At 38.9% G+C, this 14301-nt stretch overlaps 3 protein-coding genes across 3 annotated transcripts; 1 reads left to right on the top strand and 2 right to left on the bottom strand.

The window, feature by feature from the left end:
• Positions 1-5913: 5913 nt before the first annotated feature.
• On the top strand, positions 5914-6180 carry BCR41DRAFT_312304 (hypothetical protein; the record flags this gene model as incomplete). The annotated part of the gene is made up of 1 exon (XM_022021080.1): positions 5914-6180. The coding sequence occupies one exon, from the start codon at positions 5914-5916 to the stop codon at positions 6178-6180; it is 267 nt and encodes an 88-aa protein (XP_021877086.1).
• Positions 6181-7931: 1751 nt separating this feature from the next.
• BCR41DRAFT_361713 (hypothetical protein) lies at positions 7932-11770 on the bottom strand (the record flags this gene model as incomplete). The annotated part of the gene is made up of 8 exons (XM_022025590.1): positions 11160-11770; positions 10766-10894; positions 10506-10660; positions 9873-10250; positions 9544-9783; positions 9022-9452; positions 8442-8889; positions 7932-8332 (listed from the first exon to the last, which is right to left on the bottom strand). The coding sequence occupies exons 1-8, from the start codon at positions 11482-11484 to the stop codon at positions 7934-7936; spliced, it is 2505 nt and encodes an 834-aa protein (XP_021877087.1). The 5' UTR covers positions 11485-11770.
• Positions 11771-12302: 532 nt separating this feature from the next.
• On the bottom strand, positions 12303-14080 carry BCR41DRAFT_185398 (velvet factor). Its single transcript, XM_022019785.1, has 4 exons — positions 13900-14080; positions 13402-13478; positions 12892-13215; positions 12303-12772 (listed from the first exon to the last, which is right to left on the bottom strand). The coding sequence occupies exons 1-4, from the start codon at positions 13984-13986 to the stop codon at positions 12634-12636; spliced, it is 627 nt and encodes a 208-aa protein (XP_021877088.1). The 5' UTR covers positions 13987-14080; the 3' UTR covers positions 12303-12633.
• Between the last annotated feature and the right edge of the window lie 221 nt (positions 14081-14301).

Consider the following 14301-nt stretch of genomic DNA (forward strand, 5'->3'; position numbering starts at 1 on the left):
AAGCAATCAAGGAATAAGTGCCCATGGTGTATGATATTGTTATTTTTATCTTGCAACGTAGTACATATACAGTAGATAAAAAAAAACCCCCCCTCTTCTCATTCCTCAAAGGCTTAAGAGAAGCATAGTAATACACTTCCAGTAACAGATCTTAATGTGGCGGGGCTGGACCAGAATATCGTCATCATTGCTCTAAAATAAAAAAAATTAAAAAAAAAAAAAAAAAAAAAAAAGATCTTCTCGGTGATCATGCACCCACATCCTTTTAGTGTATTAGGAACGCCCCATCCCTTTGATAAAAAAAAGACAAACCTATATTATTATAACTATACTTTTGATTTTGCCCCGAACTCTTGGTTATTTTTATTTATACAGGATATAACAAGAACGATATTTGTATATTTATATATGTGGATATTAATATGGCCTAGCGTTGGATCGTCAATATTTTGCATGGCACTCAAGTGTACAAGAACACAAGGAAAAACAAAATAACACGGCGACTTGATGGATACACCGTCTATTTTTACTTTCTGTTTTTACTCTAGTCTGGCGTAACGTTACATCTAAGAAGTATATCTTTGTACACATTTATACCATGCGTGAGGCGTTCACGCCTACGTGCATGATTCTACACACGGACAAATCCATAGTGAATCGACAGATTCAATAAAATAAATATTGCTTGTCAGTATTTCAAATGGTAAGCCATGTGAGAAAAAATAAAAAAGGAAAAGCAGATGGAGATCCCTCTTTTTTCTTACATGTTCATGCCAGTTGCATATTGTCCCTTGCAAATGAATACATGGAGTGAAAAAAGGGGTGCGTATGACAAATATGCAAAAATGGGAGATAGAGAGATGGATTGAGTTTTCTGTTTGCCTTTCAATCTAAAAATAGAGAGAGCACGTTTTTTTTTTTTTTTTTTTTTTTCCTGCAGATTGCATGGCATGACAAAGACAAAAGTAGCCAATGCGTATAGACCAACTCTGTTTGATTTTGTACTGTATCTAGACATATTGTCTTTGGTGACCGAAACTTGAGTAAACTATATATTAATCCTACTATCTAGATCAACCAATATAATAGTACTTAGTAGTAGAAGTAGTCGTACAGTAGTCGAAATTAATAGCGTGGCTATGTCAATTGTGTAATATGAATGCTATTCTGAAGGGTATTTGTATGAGAGATGGCGCATGACAAATTGTATTTTTGGATTATCGCCCTTGAGTGTACGCCCCCTCACTCTTTTGTTTACATGTTCGTGTACTGGGAATATGAAAAAAAAAGTTTAAACTACCATGGAAAGAGTACCTTACATCCATCCAATACGACAGAAATGTACCCGAAAGTGACAGACAAACATGCGCACATTCACGATAAACGACCCAATTGAAAAGCAGGCTGAGTCGAAGATGAACATGCAAGATTGATAACAAAGCTTTTAACACCCAATATCGTCGACAATAACAAAACAAGATTCTTCGATTCGCTCTCTTGTTCTTGACTAAGAACGACCGAGCTTGCTCAACCTTGTCTCCTAAACTAGAAAAAAAAAACATTATACATCACCGCAGCGGGAACGCTGCGGCAGCAAAACAAAAAACGTCCATGGGCGCAACTTTAAAAGAATGGAATCATTCATGAATGCATATCGTTACTCCGTCCAGAGTGCCTAGATTTTATTTTACTTACTAAGGTCGCATCAACACACACACATACAACCTCTCCTCCCTCCCTCTCAACCCCCTCCCCTGCATTTTTCTTACTTACATTTTATTTCCCTATGATCCTGCATCTTTGGCTATTCGTTCTAGATGCAGGAAAAAATAGGATCTGCCCTTCGCATTCGTCGTCTTCCTAGTGAAAGTGGAACAAATGATATAGCAAGAGTGTGATGATCGCTCCGAGGAGAAAAATTTATTGAATCATGACGCTTCATATCCCTGACCTTTGTCTAATCTTATTGTATTAAAAAATATACTGTAGTGAGAACCACTCATAATAATGATACATGCAATCAAAAAAAAAAAAAAAAAAAAAAAAAAAAAAGAACAATGATCACCACGCTTTCTTTTTTTTTTTTTTTTTTTTTTTTAGATCAAGGGAATGTCAACAACCGAATTTTTTTTTTCCTTCTATCGGTCCCTTCCAAACTACAATATACTGTTCTTGATTCCTTTATTTCTACCTATTTTCGAACTGTCACTGTTTAGATTTGTATAATGATATGAATGCTTTTTTAATTATAGTATGAGATGGTTGTCGACTGCTCAGCTGTCTTGTAATGCACAGCTTCGATCAAGTTGCCTTCGTATCACCATTATGGAGGATGAGTACTGTGCAATTGAATATTTGTTTCAATAAAAAAAAATAAACAATGAGCGTTTTGCTTCTTTCCCGCGGGTTGAACAAGTTTTGTATTTGAATAACATGTATTTGAAAAGCTTTCCACGCTAATTTAGTGCCATGACAGATAAACAGTATTTTTTGGTCACATCATCTTATTCATCCATCTAGACGTGTGCTCTTATATATATAAATGTATACTTTGTGTGTCCATGGGAGACAGAGAGCATTCGGGGCAAAAAAATGAGGAACCAAGGCTAGGCCTGCCTAAATTTTAATTCAATTATATTTAATACTTTGCCACCATACCCACTAAGAAAAAAAAAAAAAAAAAGCAGGTTTTTTAGAGTTATACACTCAATTCGGAGAGAGACCATATCTCTGTCCTTCTCTTGCTCGGTGTCTCTTCCGACTCCCGCCTGGACGCCATCTCTTGATGTACTAAATAGTACATGTATGATGTACTTTCGTCATAGAAATATCCTCGGAAGGAGAGTTAGGGAGTAAGAATGTGCAGTATACATCCAATAAAGAAAAATAAAAAAATATGACAGTTAATCGGAGAAGATAACATGGCACACTGTGCACCTTGCTGAAAATGGTCATTGCTCATCTCCAACTGGTGTAGTGTAGGACTCTGACAGAGCAGGAGGTTGGAATTTGTCATCAGCCGGTGAAAGTGCAAAGTAAAATGTGTCAGCGTTCAAGAGAGAAATGAGGATGTGAAAATGATACCAGAGTTGTTCATTTGTCACTTCATGGGCTGACCAAACGATTCCAATTTCATTCGCTTTGCTCTTTTCCTTTGATCGAGCCTTATTATTATTATTATTTTGTTTGTTGGACGTTATGAGTGGGCTAAGAAAGAGTTTTTCTTATTGAATCAAGGATCGAGCCAATGTTGTTGATGTTTATTGTGTATTGTTGTATTGTGTGCAACCATTGTAAAAAAAGGAGAGGCAGAGAGAGAACGAGGTCGAGAGCTGCGAGAGAAAGGAGTGGACGGACAAAAATACCACCAAGCCAAACAACAACAATAACAACAAGCGATAACATATATATATTATAGATATAAAGAATAATAGAGTAGTATAATATAGAATACAATATTATATAAAATACAACTAATGTTAAATAAATAATGTTTATATATACAATATAGAATAAGAGGTAGTTAAACCCTATTCAACATTGAACTGAGGAAAAGCATCTCATTTGAATTGAATTATTTGCTTTGTGTGTGTCTCATGTCTATTTTTTACTCTCTTTTCCTTGCGCATTCACACATTCACGCCCACACCCCAAGTTTGATATAAAAACGGACCAATTCTCTGCCTCTGCCCCCGCTTTCAATCTTTCACCACCCATTCATTCATTCACATCAGCATTTTTGCATCCTTTTTTGCTCTTCTTTATCACTTTGTACATAAACTTTTTCATCTCTCTCATTGATTTTGAACTGTGTGTTGTGTGTGATTTTAACTATCTCTTTTTTTGTCTGCGGAATAAATCATTATTTTCTATCTCTTACACTTGCCTTTCTGCCCCTGGCTTTTTTTTTTTTTTTTTTTTTGCTGTCTATTTTGTCCATATTACGCTTGTTGCACTCATTCTGTCACTGTTTACCCACTACTTTATTTCAATCAATCTTAGTGTGATAACTGCTCATTTCCATTTCCCCTCTCAATCTCTCTTTTTTTTTTTTTTTTTTTTTTTTCTTTTCTTTTCTTTTCTTTCCGCGTGTTCTGTCGCATGTCTCCGTGTGTTTCTTCCACTTTTTCGTCTAATACTTCAATAAAATCATCTCCTGTTGTGTCTTCGTTCATCCGCTCCATGGACCTTCCCCACCAACATCGTTACCAAGACTCGTCATCCGCAAAAGTTTACTTTGATTCTTGTCTTGACTCCCACAACTTCGACATCTCACAACAACAACAACAACAGTCGTCTTCCACTTCTTCTGTTTCTTCTTCGTCTTCTTACGACACTCTAGTCAACTCTCCTCCACCACAACATCTCGACCACAACCCAAAGAACGCTTCTTATACCATGGACCCTTCACGCGTGCCATATCAGCAACAACGAGATACTGACTCTATCGCGTCCCCTGCCAACACAGCAGTTGACTTCAATACCTCCTTTGGCAACAACGCTTCTGCTTCCTCTTCTACAATGCCTCCCAACGTGGGTCTGCACATGCCCTTGGTTTACCCGATTCTTGCTAAAGCCTTGGGACGTGAAGGTTTCCCCGGATTTGGATCCTTGGTTGAGTTCCAGCAGGACCAACTACAACTGGAGCAGGTCGCTGTTCAATCTTCTCTTGAGCACCAACAATATTCGTCCTCATCCGCCTATGAACAGCAACAACAACAGCACCAACAACAACAGCATCAGCATCAGCCCCCACAACACACCGCTCAAGATGATACGTATCTGTTAAGCATTATGATGATGGCTCAGAATACTAATGAGTCCTCTGGTGTGTCCTTTTCCCAAAGTATGGACCCTACCCTCCAGGACCCCAATAGCGCATATAATAACCTAATGGGAGATATGCAGCCGCTCGAGATCATGCAGTACAACTCCCTCATGCTCGACGGCCACTACTTTGATGAGCTCCCATACTCAATGATCCAAGGTGGATGTGGTGCTGACGGCCCTGGTATGGATCCCACCTCCTTGTGTGACTCTCCTCAAGCCTTTAACCTTGGAGGCGCCAACTACTTTGATCAATACTCACAACCCATCAACATCCATCAACATCCTCAACCTCATCATCTTCAGCAACAAGCAACTTCCCAACAAGGTTACTTTGATCCTTCCATGTCCATGTCCTCAGGCTCGGGTTCCTCCTCTGCAAGTTCCTCTTCCTCCGGCTCCTCCTCTTCTTCCTCCGCCTTTGTTGCGCCCAACTATGGTTTCAACTTTGGTGCCTGGGGTGCATCCTCTGGACTGCTGTACCAGCAGGGCGATTTCCTCTTGGAGCGCAAACGTGAGGGTACAGCCGGAATGCCTGGCCACCACTCACTCTTGCCCGGAGCAGCTGTCCAGCCCCACTTGGAGTCTGCAGAGGGTGATGATTCTGATGATGACGATGATGACGGAGAGGAGTTTGGAGATGAAGATGGTCACGGTTTGATGCCTTCAGACCAAACTTATGGAGATGTTGGATTCCAGAGTGCTTATCCTGGCGATGATTCCAATGTCCCACCTCTGTCGATGCCTAACCGTTCGTCCCGTCGGGCTTCATATGGTCAAAAGCATGAGCGTACTGAGGATAACATCATGTCATCCGGCAAACGGCTAAGGTCTGATACAACATCATCTTCATCCTCATCATCATCACAACGTCGAGTATCAGGGCCATCAACTCATGGAAGTCACTCTCGCAACAGTTCCATGTCATCAATTAACAGCCATAATTCGATCCTGGACAACTCGTCCTTTTCATCATCATCGCCACCAACATCTTTGGGCTCGTCATCGTCATCATCGTCTTCGTCATCATCTTTTTTAAATAATGGCAAAGCGCCTAGACAACAAGCCGATACGATCGAGAAGAGGATGCATCCATGCACTTTTGAGGGTTGTCACAAGTCATTCACACGCGCGTTCAACTTGCGTTCACATCTCAACACCCATAACGGTGAGCGTCCTCATAAATGCCCCGAACCTGGATGTGACTGGGACTTTGTTCGTCGTCATGACCTAGACCGCCATGTCAAATCGAAACACATGGCCAACAAGCCTTATGCTTGCCGACATTGCCCATCACGATTTGGTCGCAGTGATGCGCTCCAAAGGCATCGTCGTCTTGAGAACCACATGTAAAAGGCTAATTATTTTTATTTTCATCCACTCATTGCTACATTCATCTTCTTTTGATCATCATCCATTTCTGTAGATAGCTTTTTTTTTATATATATTCTATTGCTTTACTTTATTGTAGAAACAGCTTCATATTCTATTGTAAATATACCATTCATTTTTTATCTTTAAAAAAAAAAAAAAAAAAAAGCCTCCAAAAGATCTTCATCTTGTGACTAATGCAATGTAAATGCTAACATGTATTATATTAATGTAAATTTCTGCGCCCACAATGCAAAGTCATCTATTTGCTTAAAAATAAAAATAAAAAAGTTCCTCGCAATTCATAATGCATTACAAAAGCGACACACAGTAATATTTTTACCAAAGAGGACCGTTATAGGCAAAAAAAAAAAAAAAAGATTGCTTATCTATCGATCATCAACCTTTTTTTTTTTTGTTGTTATTGTGCTGGGCTGAGGACAGAAGCAGGGTTGAACTCTTTTTTAATTCACATAATTAAAAACCTAAAGGATACGTGGCACATGTTCGCTTTGATAAGTTTAAATGAATGAATGGACCCATCCGTTCTACATGAATATGCTACATTTATATTATACAGATATTGAATGATGTTTTACAAAAGAGGGGGGGACCTTCTAAAACTTCACAACTCCACAAGAAATAAAAAGTTTATTATAAAAATATTTACTAGTTCAATGCAGGATCGACTTTCGACTCTTTTACTCTCATGCATGCCTATTTTGGCTCTTTCTTTTTGTTTTTTAACGAAAAAAAAAAAAAAAAAAAAAAAAAAAAAAAGAATCTCTGTTTTGCTTAAATAGCTTAATGATAACCATTTAACGCTCTTTAAATCATTAATAATGAGCTTGGGGGCATCATCTTCATAGTACAATTGTAATACATATCCATACAATTATTAAATGATGGAGGAATGAGCAAAGCGGAAAAAAAAAAGACAAATGTTTAAAATGCACCAATATGGACAAGTTATTAATGCATTTGGTACAACAATCGGCATTGATCGAGCTTTTTTTTTTTCCTTATTGTTTATGGATCCCTCCCTCCCTCCCCATGTGGTTTTTTTTTTTTTTTTTTTTTTTTTTTTGCCACCATAGAAAAATAGAAAAGGAATGGCGAGAGCGTGTGACCCTTTCATCTTCGATCAAGCTACACAAGGGCTCAAGTTTCTTTCTCTCTCTCTTTCTCATCTTTTTTACCCCGAGGGTGAGACACAAACAGTAATTCCAATGGTGCGAAGAGGATTAAGAGAAGAGATGGAAGGAGCTTCGGCATTACTGCGCCTTGTCCGCATCACATTGCATTACATATTAGGATTTTTTTTAGTTGCATTTTGAATGTTTTCATTTACCATAAACACACATGCATTCACATTAACATACATGCAAACATCCTATTCATCCTTCTGAGCATTGGCCAGTAAGCAGATTTATTAATTTATTGATGAGCCTTTTTCAGTTCCACCGATAGCTTTTGTAGTGAATATTCTTCATTCATTTAGTTTACTTTTATTATGATGAGTAAGACTACGTTGGTGAATGTGTTTTTTTTTTTTTTTTTTTTTTAAAAAAAAACGAGGGAGTGAAAGAATCTTGTCATAATAGTGAGTGGAACCATGTTGATGGATTGGAATTATTCGTTTGTATGAGGGCTTTATTGCTCGGTTACTTCGTCGGAGAAGAGGTTTCTAATTTAGGAGCTTACCCCTGTTTTTTTTTTTTTTTTTTTTTTTTTCCTACTCCTCAATCAGACTGACCAACTCCTTCGTGTATTTGGCAATATCGAAACTTGCGCTGGCCATCTTCTGCTTGATTGATTTAGCTTCCGTAGATGCTGACTGAGCCAATTCAGGCTCTTGCTCTATTTGCTCCTTCATCTCAATTAGCAGGTCTAAGGAATTCTCAAGATCCTCCAGTACCATCTCACCCTGAGACTGAAGATCCTGAGCTTGTGGCGCAGACATCGCATCGGGGGTGGCAAGGGTCATACGTGTCTGACGAACAACTTGATCAACCACTTTAGTGATAGTGTCAGAGGCTTCACAAATGTCATCAGGACTTGAGTTAGATCGGAGAGAGGTGAGCAATGTCTGGATAGAAGACACAATCGATGCTGTCTGAGTCTCGAGGTAGATCTACATTTGTTTCAGGAAGTACAAGATTGAGGGGGGAAAAAAAACTATTTGAGAATCCGCAAACATTTTACACATGTTCATCGATTTTCATCACCGTGATAAAGCATACCTTTAGATCCAAAGCATCCATCGGTCCTTCCTCATTGTCAATATTCTTATTAGTAGACCCTCCTGGGTGCTTGTCATTTACACCAGCTCTGTTGCTGTTATCTTGTTTCTCGTCATAAACATCACGGTTCATACCGTTCTCTTGCTGATCACCAACGCGCTTAGGTACACTCACGATATCCATAACGATAGCCTCTAATTGATCTGCTGCTGCCTCAAGCTCGCCTAGGGACCGGTCAAATTCTTCCTCACCCTCATTGAACGCGTTAGAATGTGCCTTAGCAGCTGTCATTAACTGTGTAAGCCCTGCAGAAAGCTCCTGTTTCAGTTCCGTGAAACTCTGGTCTGGACCCATTTCATGCTCATAATCATCTACATCCTCGGTCACGTTTTTGCAAGCAATCACAACAGACTTCATGCCAAGCAAAACTGAAGAAGAAGAATCCGACCTAGAAAAATAAATAATAAAAAAAGAGAGAAAGAGAAGGAAGAAATTTAAGGCGTCTCAAATTAGTTACTGAAAATATCCCCAATTGAAATAAAGGCTATGAAGAGGTACAAATACAAAGAGTACGCTTTACCTTGCGGCAATAAGCAAATCATCGATAGCATTACGGAAAGAATCCAGACTATCTTTGTGAACGACTGAGCTTGTGTTAATCATAACGCTGAGGCGAGCTTGTTGTCGGTCATGATTCCAATCCTTGTTGTTGGAATCGTTTTCCGCTTTATGATCGGGACGAGCAGCGTTATTGTCTCTTGAATTGTTACTATTGGATGCAGGGTTATTGGACACGCTTGTGCTAGCGTAGTTAACATCTTCTTGAGTACTCTTTTTTGGGTTGCGCTGCAAGTCCTCAATGGTCGCTTTAAGATCATTATTTTCATCTTCAAGCTGCTTGATCTTGTCGTACGCAAGCTGTAGCTCTTCTTCGGCATCCATGTTCTTCTGCTTCAGGCCTTTCGTCTCCATCACAAGCGACTTGACTTCCTGATTTATCATATCGACAGTCTAGTATGTTTGATATGAATAACATTAATATAAATCCAAAAGTGGTCAAGTGAAGGTAGCAACCAACTATTGGCTCGTCCCAATTGCTTACCTCAAGCTGAGCATGATAGTCGCCCAGAACCTTGTTGTAGTCTAGCTGAAGCTTGGACAATTTTGATGTCTGCTCGTTATAAAGCTCTGTCTGCTGGGACAGTTGGCGCTCCACCTGAGCAAGACGGGAGCCTTCGGGACGGTCAGCTGCGTCACCAAGTTCACTCTCGAGATGTTGAAGCCTTTTGCAAAGAGCTACAATCCGGGTTTCATATTCTAATTGGGTTGCATCAGAAGGAAGCTAGATATAACAGGGATTGAAATAGGTTCAGGATTAGAATTTGTTGATTATCACATGAAATTAATCGCACCCAATTGTTATCTCCTTACCGAACCCGCATTGACACCGGCACTCAAAGAACCTTTTGAATCCAAGCCCTTGGAGGTATCCTTTGCTCCCTTGTTAGCGTTAGCATTCGAGCTTTTTGAAGCATCAGAACCATCCTTGCTCACAATATGGCCAATGTCCGCCATAAGACTGTCCAGGCTCGCAAAGTTGACGCTCCCTTCTAATGCCATAGGGGTGGATGGGCTTTGTTGCCTGGGCGATCGATAATAGGAGTCGTCCTCTTCCACATTCGAACTGTCCTGGATAGTGAATGTCGCCACATTAGGTACTACGCTAGATTGCTGAACAGCAGGTGCGTTTGACTCGCGCTCCTGTTGAGACTGTTGCAAAAGGTATTCTTTCTCTTCCAATGCTTTAAGCTAAAGTAAGAGCATATAACACAATGTAAATAGATGAACAGAGATGGTTTGTAGTTGGTGAATGCAAAACAAACAGTAATTATTAGCTCATTATTTCACAAGGAGTCAAGGTACTCATATCAACGAAAAGGTTGCGCAACAAAAAAAAAAAAGGTAATAATAAAACAGATGCGTGTTCAACTCATAAAGAGGTACTGCAACCCTAAGAGATATAGTTATTTTACAAACAGGATAGGAAGATGAAAGTCAACTTACAGGAAACATCTCCAACAAAGTGGGGAATTGGCGTTCCAACTGGACGTAGACATCACTGGCAAGATCCTTGAATCGGTTCTGAGGGAGAGTAGCCAACTTCTGACGAGCCTGATTACGTTTTGGATGAAAGTCATCTCGAACAGCCAAGAATGGCACTGATAAAATACAAAAAAAAAAAAAAAAAAAAAAAAAAAAGACATAAACAAGAAGCTTAAAGACTAAATGGATATTTGGAAAAGCAGATCTCTGACCATTCATACCTAACACCTCGTCTGTTCTCCGCTTCAGTTCATCGTAAACATCTGTTGAAAGATCCTGAAGCTGATTCTGCAATAACCTTGACAGCTTTTCTCTTGCGGCGATACGTTGTTCGCTCACACCATGTTTTTCTAATTATTCAAAAAATGGTACATTATACATGATAAAGATATATTCAATGAATTGAATTACATAGACAAAGTACACGCTATATATAAAAAAAAAATTCACTCAAAGTAGGCGACTAAGCTGTCCCTGATTGATCAATTGGTTTGAGTCGCCGGAATGGGATAGCATTGTTATTCCTCCTTGCTTATTTTTTTATTATTATCCTGGATACGAAGTATTCAAAGTTGAGAAAATAAAAAAAAAAAAAAAAAAAAAAAAGAGACTCACCTTTTAAAATATGTGCGAGAAGATATTTTTGGAGAGCTTCATAGTGTCTGGCAGCAATCTCCATAGCATTTCCAGCTGATCCTCCAGAAGGTGATGAAGGGTTAGATCGCTGCTGCGACCCAGGACCACCTCCACCGCCAGGTTTAGCGTTGGTGTTAATGTGCATGTTGGGGCTAGTAGGTGAGGTAGGTTGAGGAGAAGCGGTGCGGTTTTGGGAAGGGTGTAGAGACCGTTGAGGTTGTGAGCTTTGCTGTTGATGATAGGAAGATTGTTGATTTTGCCACTGTCCGTTTTGTTTGCGAAGGTCAGGGTGATCTCTGTTCATGATGAGGTGGAGAGAAGATGGAAACAGTCGCAATCAAGGCCCAAGATTAGCCGAGGAAAGGACTACAAAGATTAGAAAAAATTAAAAAACGTTCCTTGTGTGGATAGGAATAAATTAGCACAAGAAAGGGCAAAAAAGTAAAGAGACAAAAGGAAGACTGTAAGGCTGGATGGGGAAGAAAGAAGAATGGGCAAATAGATGGATGAGGATGCAAGCAGAAAGACTGATGAAGTGAGAGAGAGGAAATAAAAATATAAATACATTCAAACATGCAGTAAAAAAAAACTGTTAGAAATGCACGAATAAACTTACAATAACAGGGGTTTAGAGTGAGGTTAAATGAAGACCGTTTTAAGATGAGAGCCAAAAAAGATATTTTACCTCGTGTTCTTGTGGCACATGCTACTCCGCAAACTAATTTAATTTCTATTGTTATTTTTATATTTCCACATTTGCAAAATAAAGAAATAACCATCGTTGGTTGCATGCTTTCTTCATTTTCTTTCTCTCTTTCTCCGTTTCTTTCTCGTATGCTCTCGCGAGACAGGCAGGATAAATCCGTTCATTTACCTTTTAGACCCATTTCCTTCTGTCACAGCTCTCAGCTGTGTCATTCAACCACCATATCACACACATTTCCTATTGTATGTTGCTCTTTAATACTCTTCTATGCTTCATTTTATAAAACAGTGCCTTAGGACTGTAAGGTAAGTCATAGACAATTTGAAAAAGAAAGATCAATTAAGAACAAAGAGATTATTAATAGTTGTAGATAACTTATCACTAAACAAAAACAGTAAAAAAAAAAAAGAACAATGAAATGGTCTATGTCAAGTTGCCAGGTTAAAAAAAAAAAAATTAAGATAAAGTCTTGAACTTAGTTTGTCAGAGCTATGATAATCTTAAGCCAAGATATTCAAAATTACTACATCTATCCTTGACCATCGTCATCGTCATCACTTTCAGAAACTACACCACCACGACTGTTGCTACCGCTTGCCAGCTCTGCTAGTCGCTTACTTTTGCTGATCCGAGGCTCCTTGCGGATAGGTATTTTGATTCCTTGTTTGGCAAAGCATTTCGAGAGTGCCGTCGATTCTTTTTTTTTTTTTTTTTTTTTTTTTTTTGCATGCATATATACAATCATTATTAGTACTTCAACTTTACAGAAAAAAAATATATATATAAAATAACCTTACCAGTCATCCCAGGGAACCGCTTGGCAGAATAAATGGTGAAAGGCTCTGAGAAGACTGTAGCTCTAACTGGAGAAGGTGGACCACCAGGTCTATTTAAAAAATATATCGAATGCATAAAAATGAATATAATATATTCGAATCAGATCAGTGAATAGATAGCTTCTCACGTCCAAGGAGTAAATCTTTAAAACAGCCTCTCTCATCTTACGTCGGAGGTAATGTAAAAGAAAATTTAAGAGTGTATGCGCCTTCACTTCTAACACTGATATCCTGAAAAACAAAATATACTCCAGTTTCATTCTCGAGATTTGTCAGTAAGTTGCCAGACGCGACAGTAGAGCCAGTCAAGTTGCGGCTCGCCATTGGCGGTGTAGGCGTCAAGCTTAACACAGATTCGCCTGCAGATTGCCCTGTAGCTGGTGCTTGCGTCGACTGCACCGATGATACCGGATTGGTGACCAATGTGCATGGGGTTTTCGTATCCGCGGAATAAATGTCCGCCATCACCATGTAAAAATTGACATCCATTTGGCTATTGTTGATTTTGATGAATTAAATAGACGAGTGTACGGAGATAAAGCAAAGAAAAAGATTGTAGAAAAATTCGTCTTGTCAACACTCATAGCTCGACTAGCTCTTAGAGCTCAGATCAATGGAATGGTTATGCCCAAATGTCACCAGATCCCATTTTTTTCCGTTGATTTTTATCATATAGTACCTGACATCTATTGGCGTGCCATCTTCATTTCTAACAATAAGCCGGACTATTGGCGGGGGATCCATAGGTCTCCTGTCCTGAGAGATATGGCCCAGTATGAGAACGCAAAAAAAAAAAAAAAAAAAAAAAAAATGTATATTAGGACTAAATGAACATAAATTTTATGGATTTACTTGACCCAAAGTTTCTTTTTGCAGTTCATTCGTTCCAATAAGCTTTTTTTTTTTTGGTTTTCATAAAACTTTGATATGCAGGTGCTGAGTATTATGAATCAATATTAATGCTTGCTCCTTGGCAATTTTCCTGAAATGAACAAGACAAAAAACTTTCCAATCCATCAATCCATTACTCTCTTTTGCTGCTTATTATCTTTACGTTTAGCGTACATAAATAGGGCAAGTAAAACAAACCAGCAGCTCTGTCTATCATTGATTCGCAACAATATACGTTCGTATGAAGTCAATCAAAAAGCGTTAAGTGAAGTCATTATAATAGTACCTTTTCACCAAACCCGCACATCCTTGCCCGAATAGGGTTTTGGGCCATCTGGAGCTCGTAAGTCCTATCAAGACGGATATATATCATTGAATGTGAATAAGCTTCAATTAACCAGGACCATAAAGATATCAGTAAATGCAGCTCGGCTTTGATAACTGCGGAGTTAATTGTAATTTAGTAAGAGAAAGCGGGGAAAGAAATCAATGACATTTGGAGGAGAATATAAACGAAAAAATATCCAAGAGAGGAAGCTAGCCACAGATATTGAAGCTGGTATGGATAACAGAGTATGCGCCTGCAATTGTTGGAACAAGACAAAGTCTTTTAACAGAAAAGAAAAGATAGAAATCAACCCGAGGAGCTTGAAGCCTCTCAAGCCCCTCAAGAGCCTCTTGACAGGCA

The sequence above is a fragment of the Lobosporangium transversale genome (genome assembly GCF_002105155.1).
Source record: "Lobosporangium transversale strain NRRL 3116 chromosome Unknown BCR41scaffold_50, whole genome shotgun sequence".
Classification (NCBI taxonomy): domain Eukaryota; kingdom Fungi; phylum Mortierellomycota; class Mortierellomycetes; order Mortierellales; family Mortierellaceae; genus Lobosporangium; species Lobosporangium transversale.

What these genes read in the sequence shown, in the direction of transcription:
- BCR41DRAFT_185398 (XM_022019785.1), bottom strand. Translation starts at nt 13,986, where the DNA reads ATGATATATATCCGTCTTGATAGGACTTACGAGCTCCAGATGGCCCAA. An exon ending in TGTGCGGGTTTGGTGAAAAG is followed by an intron (nt 13,479 to 13,899) that starts GTACTATTATAA and finishes CATATCTCTCAG; the next exon opens with GACAGGAGACCTATGGATCC. An exon ending in GGCACGCCAATAGATGTCAG is followed by an intron (nt 13,216 to 13,401) that starts GTACTATATGAT and finishes AATCAACAATAG; the next exon opens with CCAAATGGATGTCAATTTTT.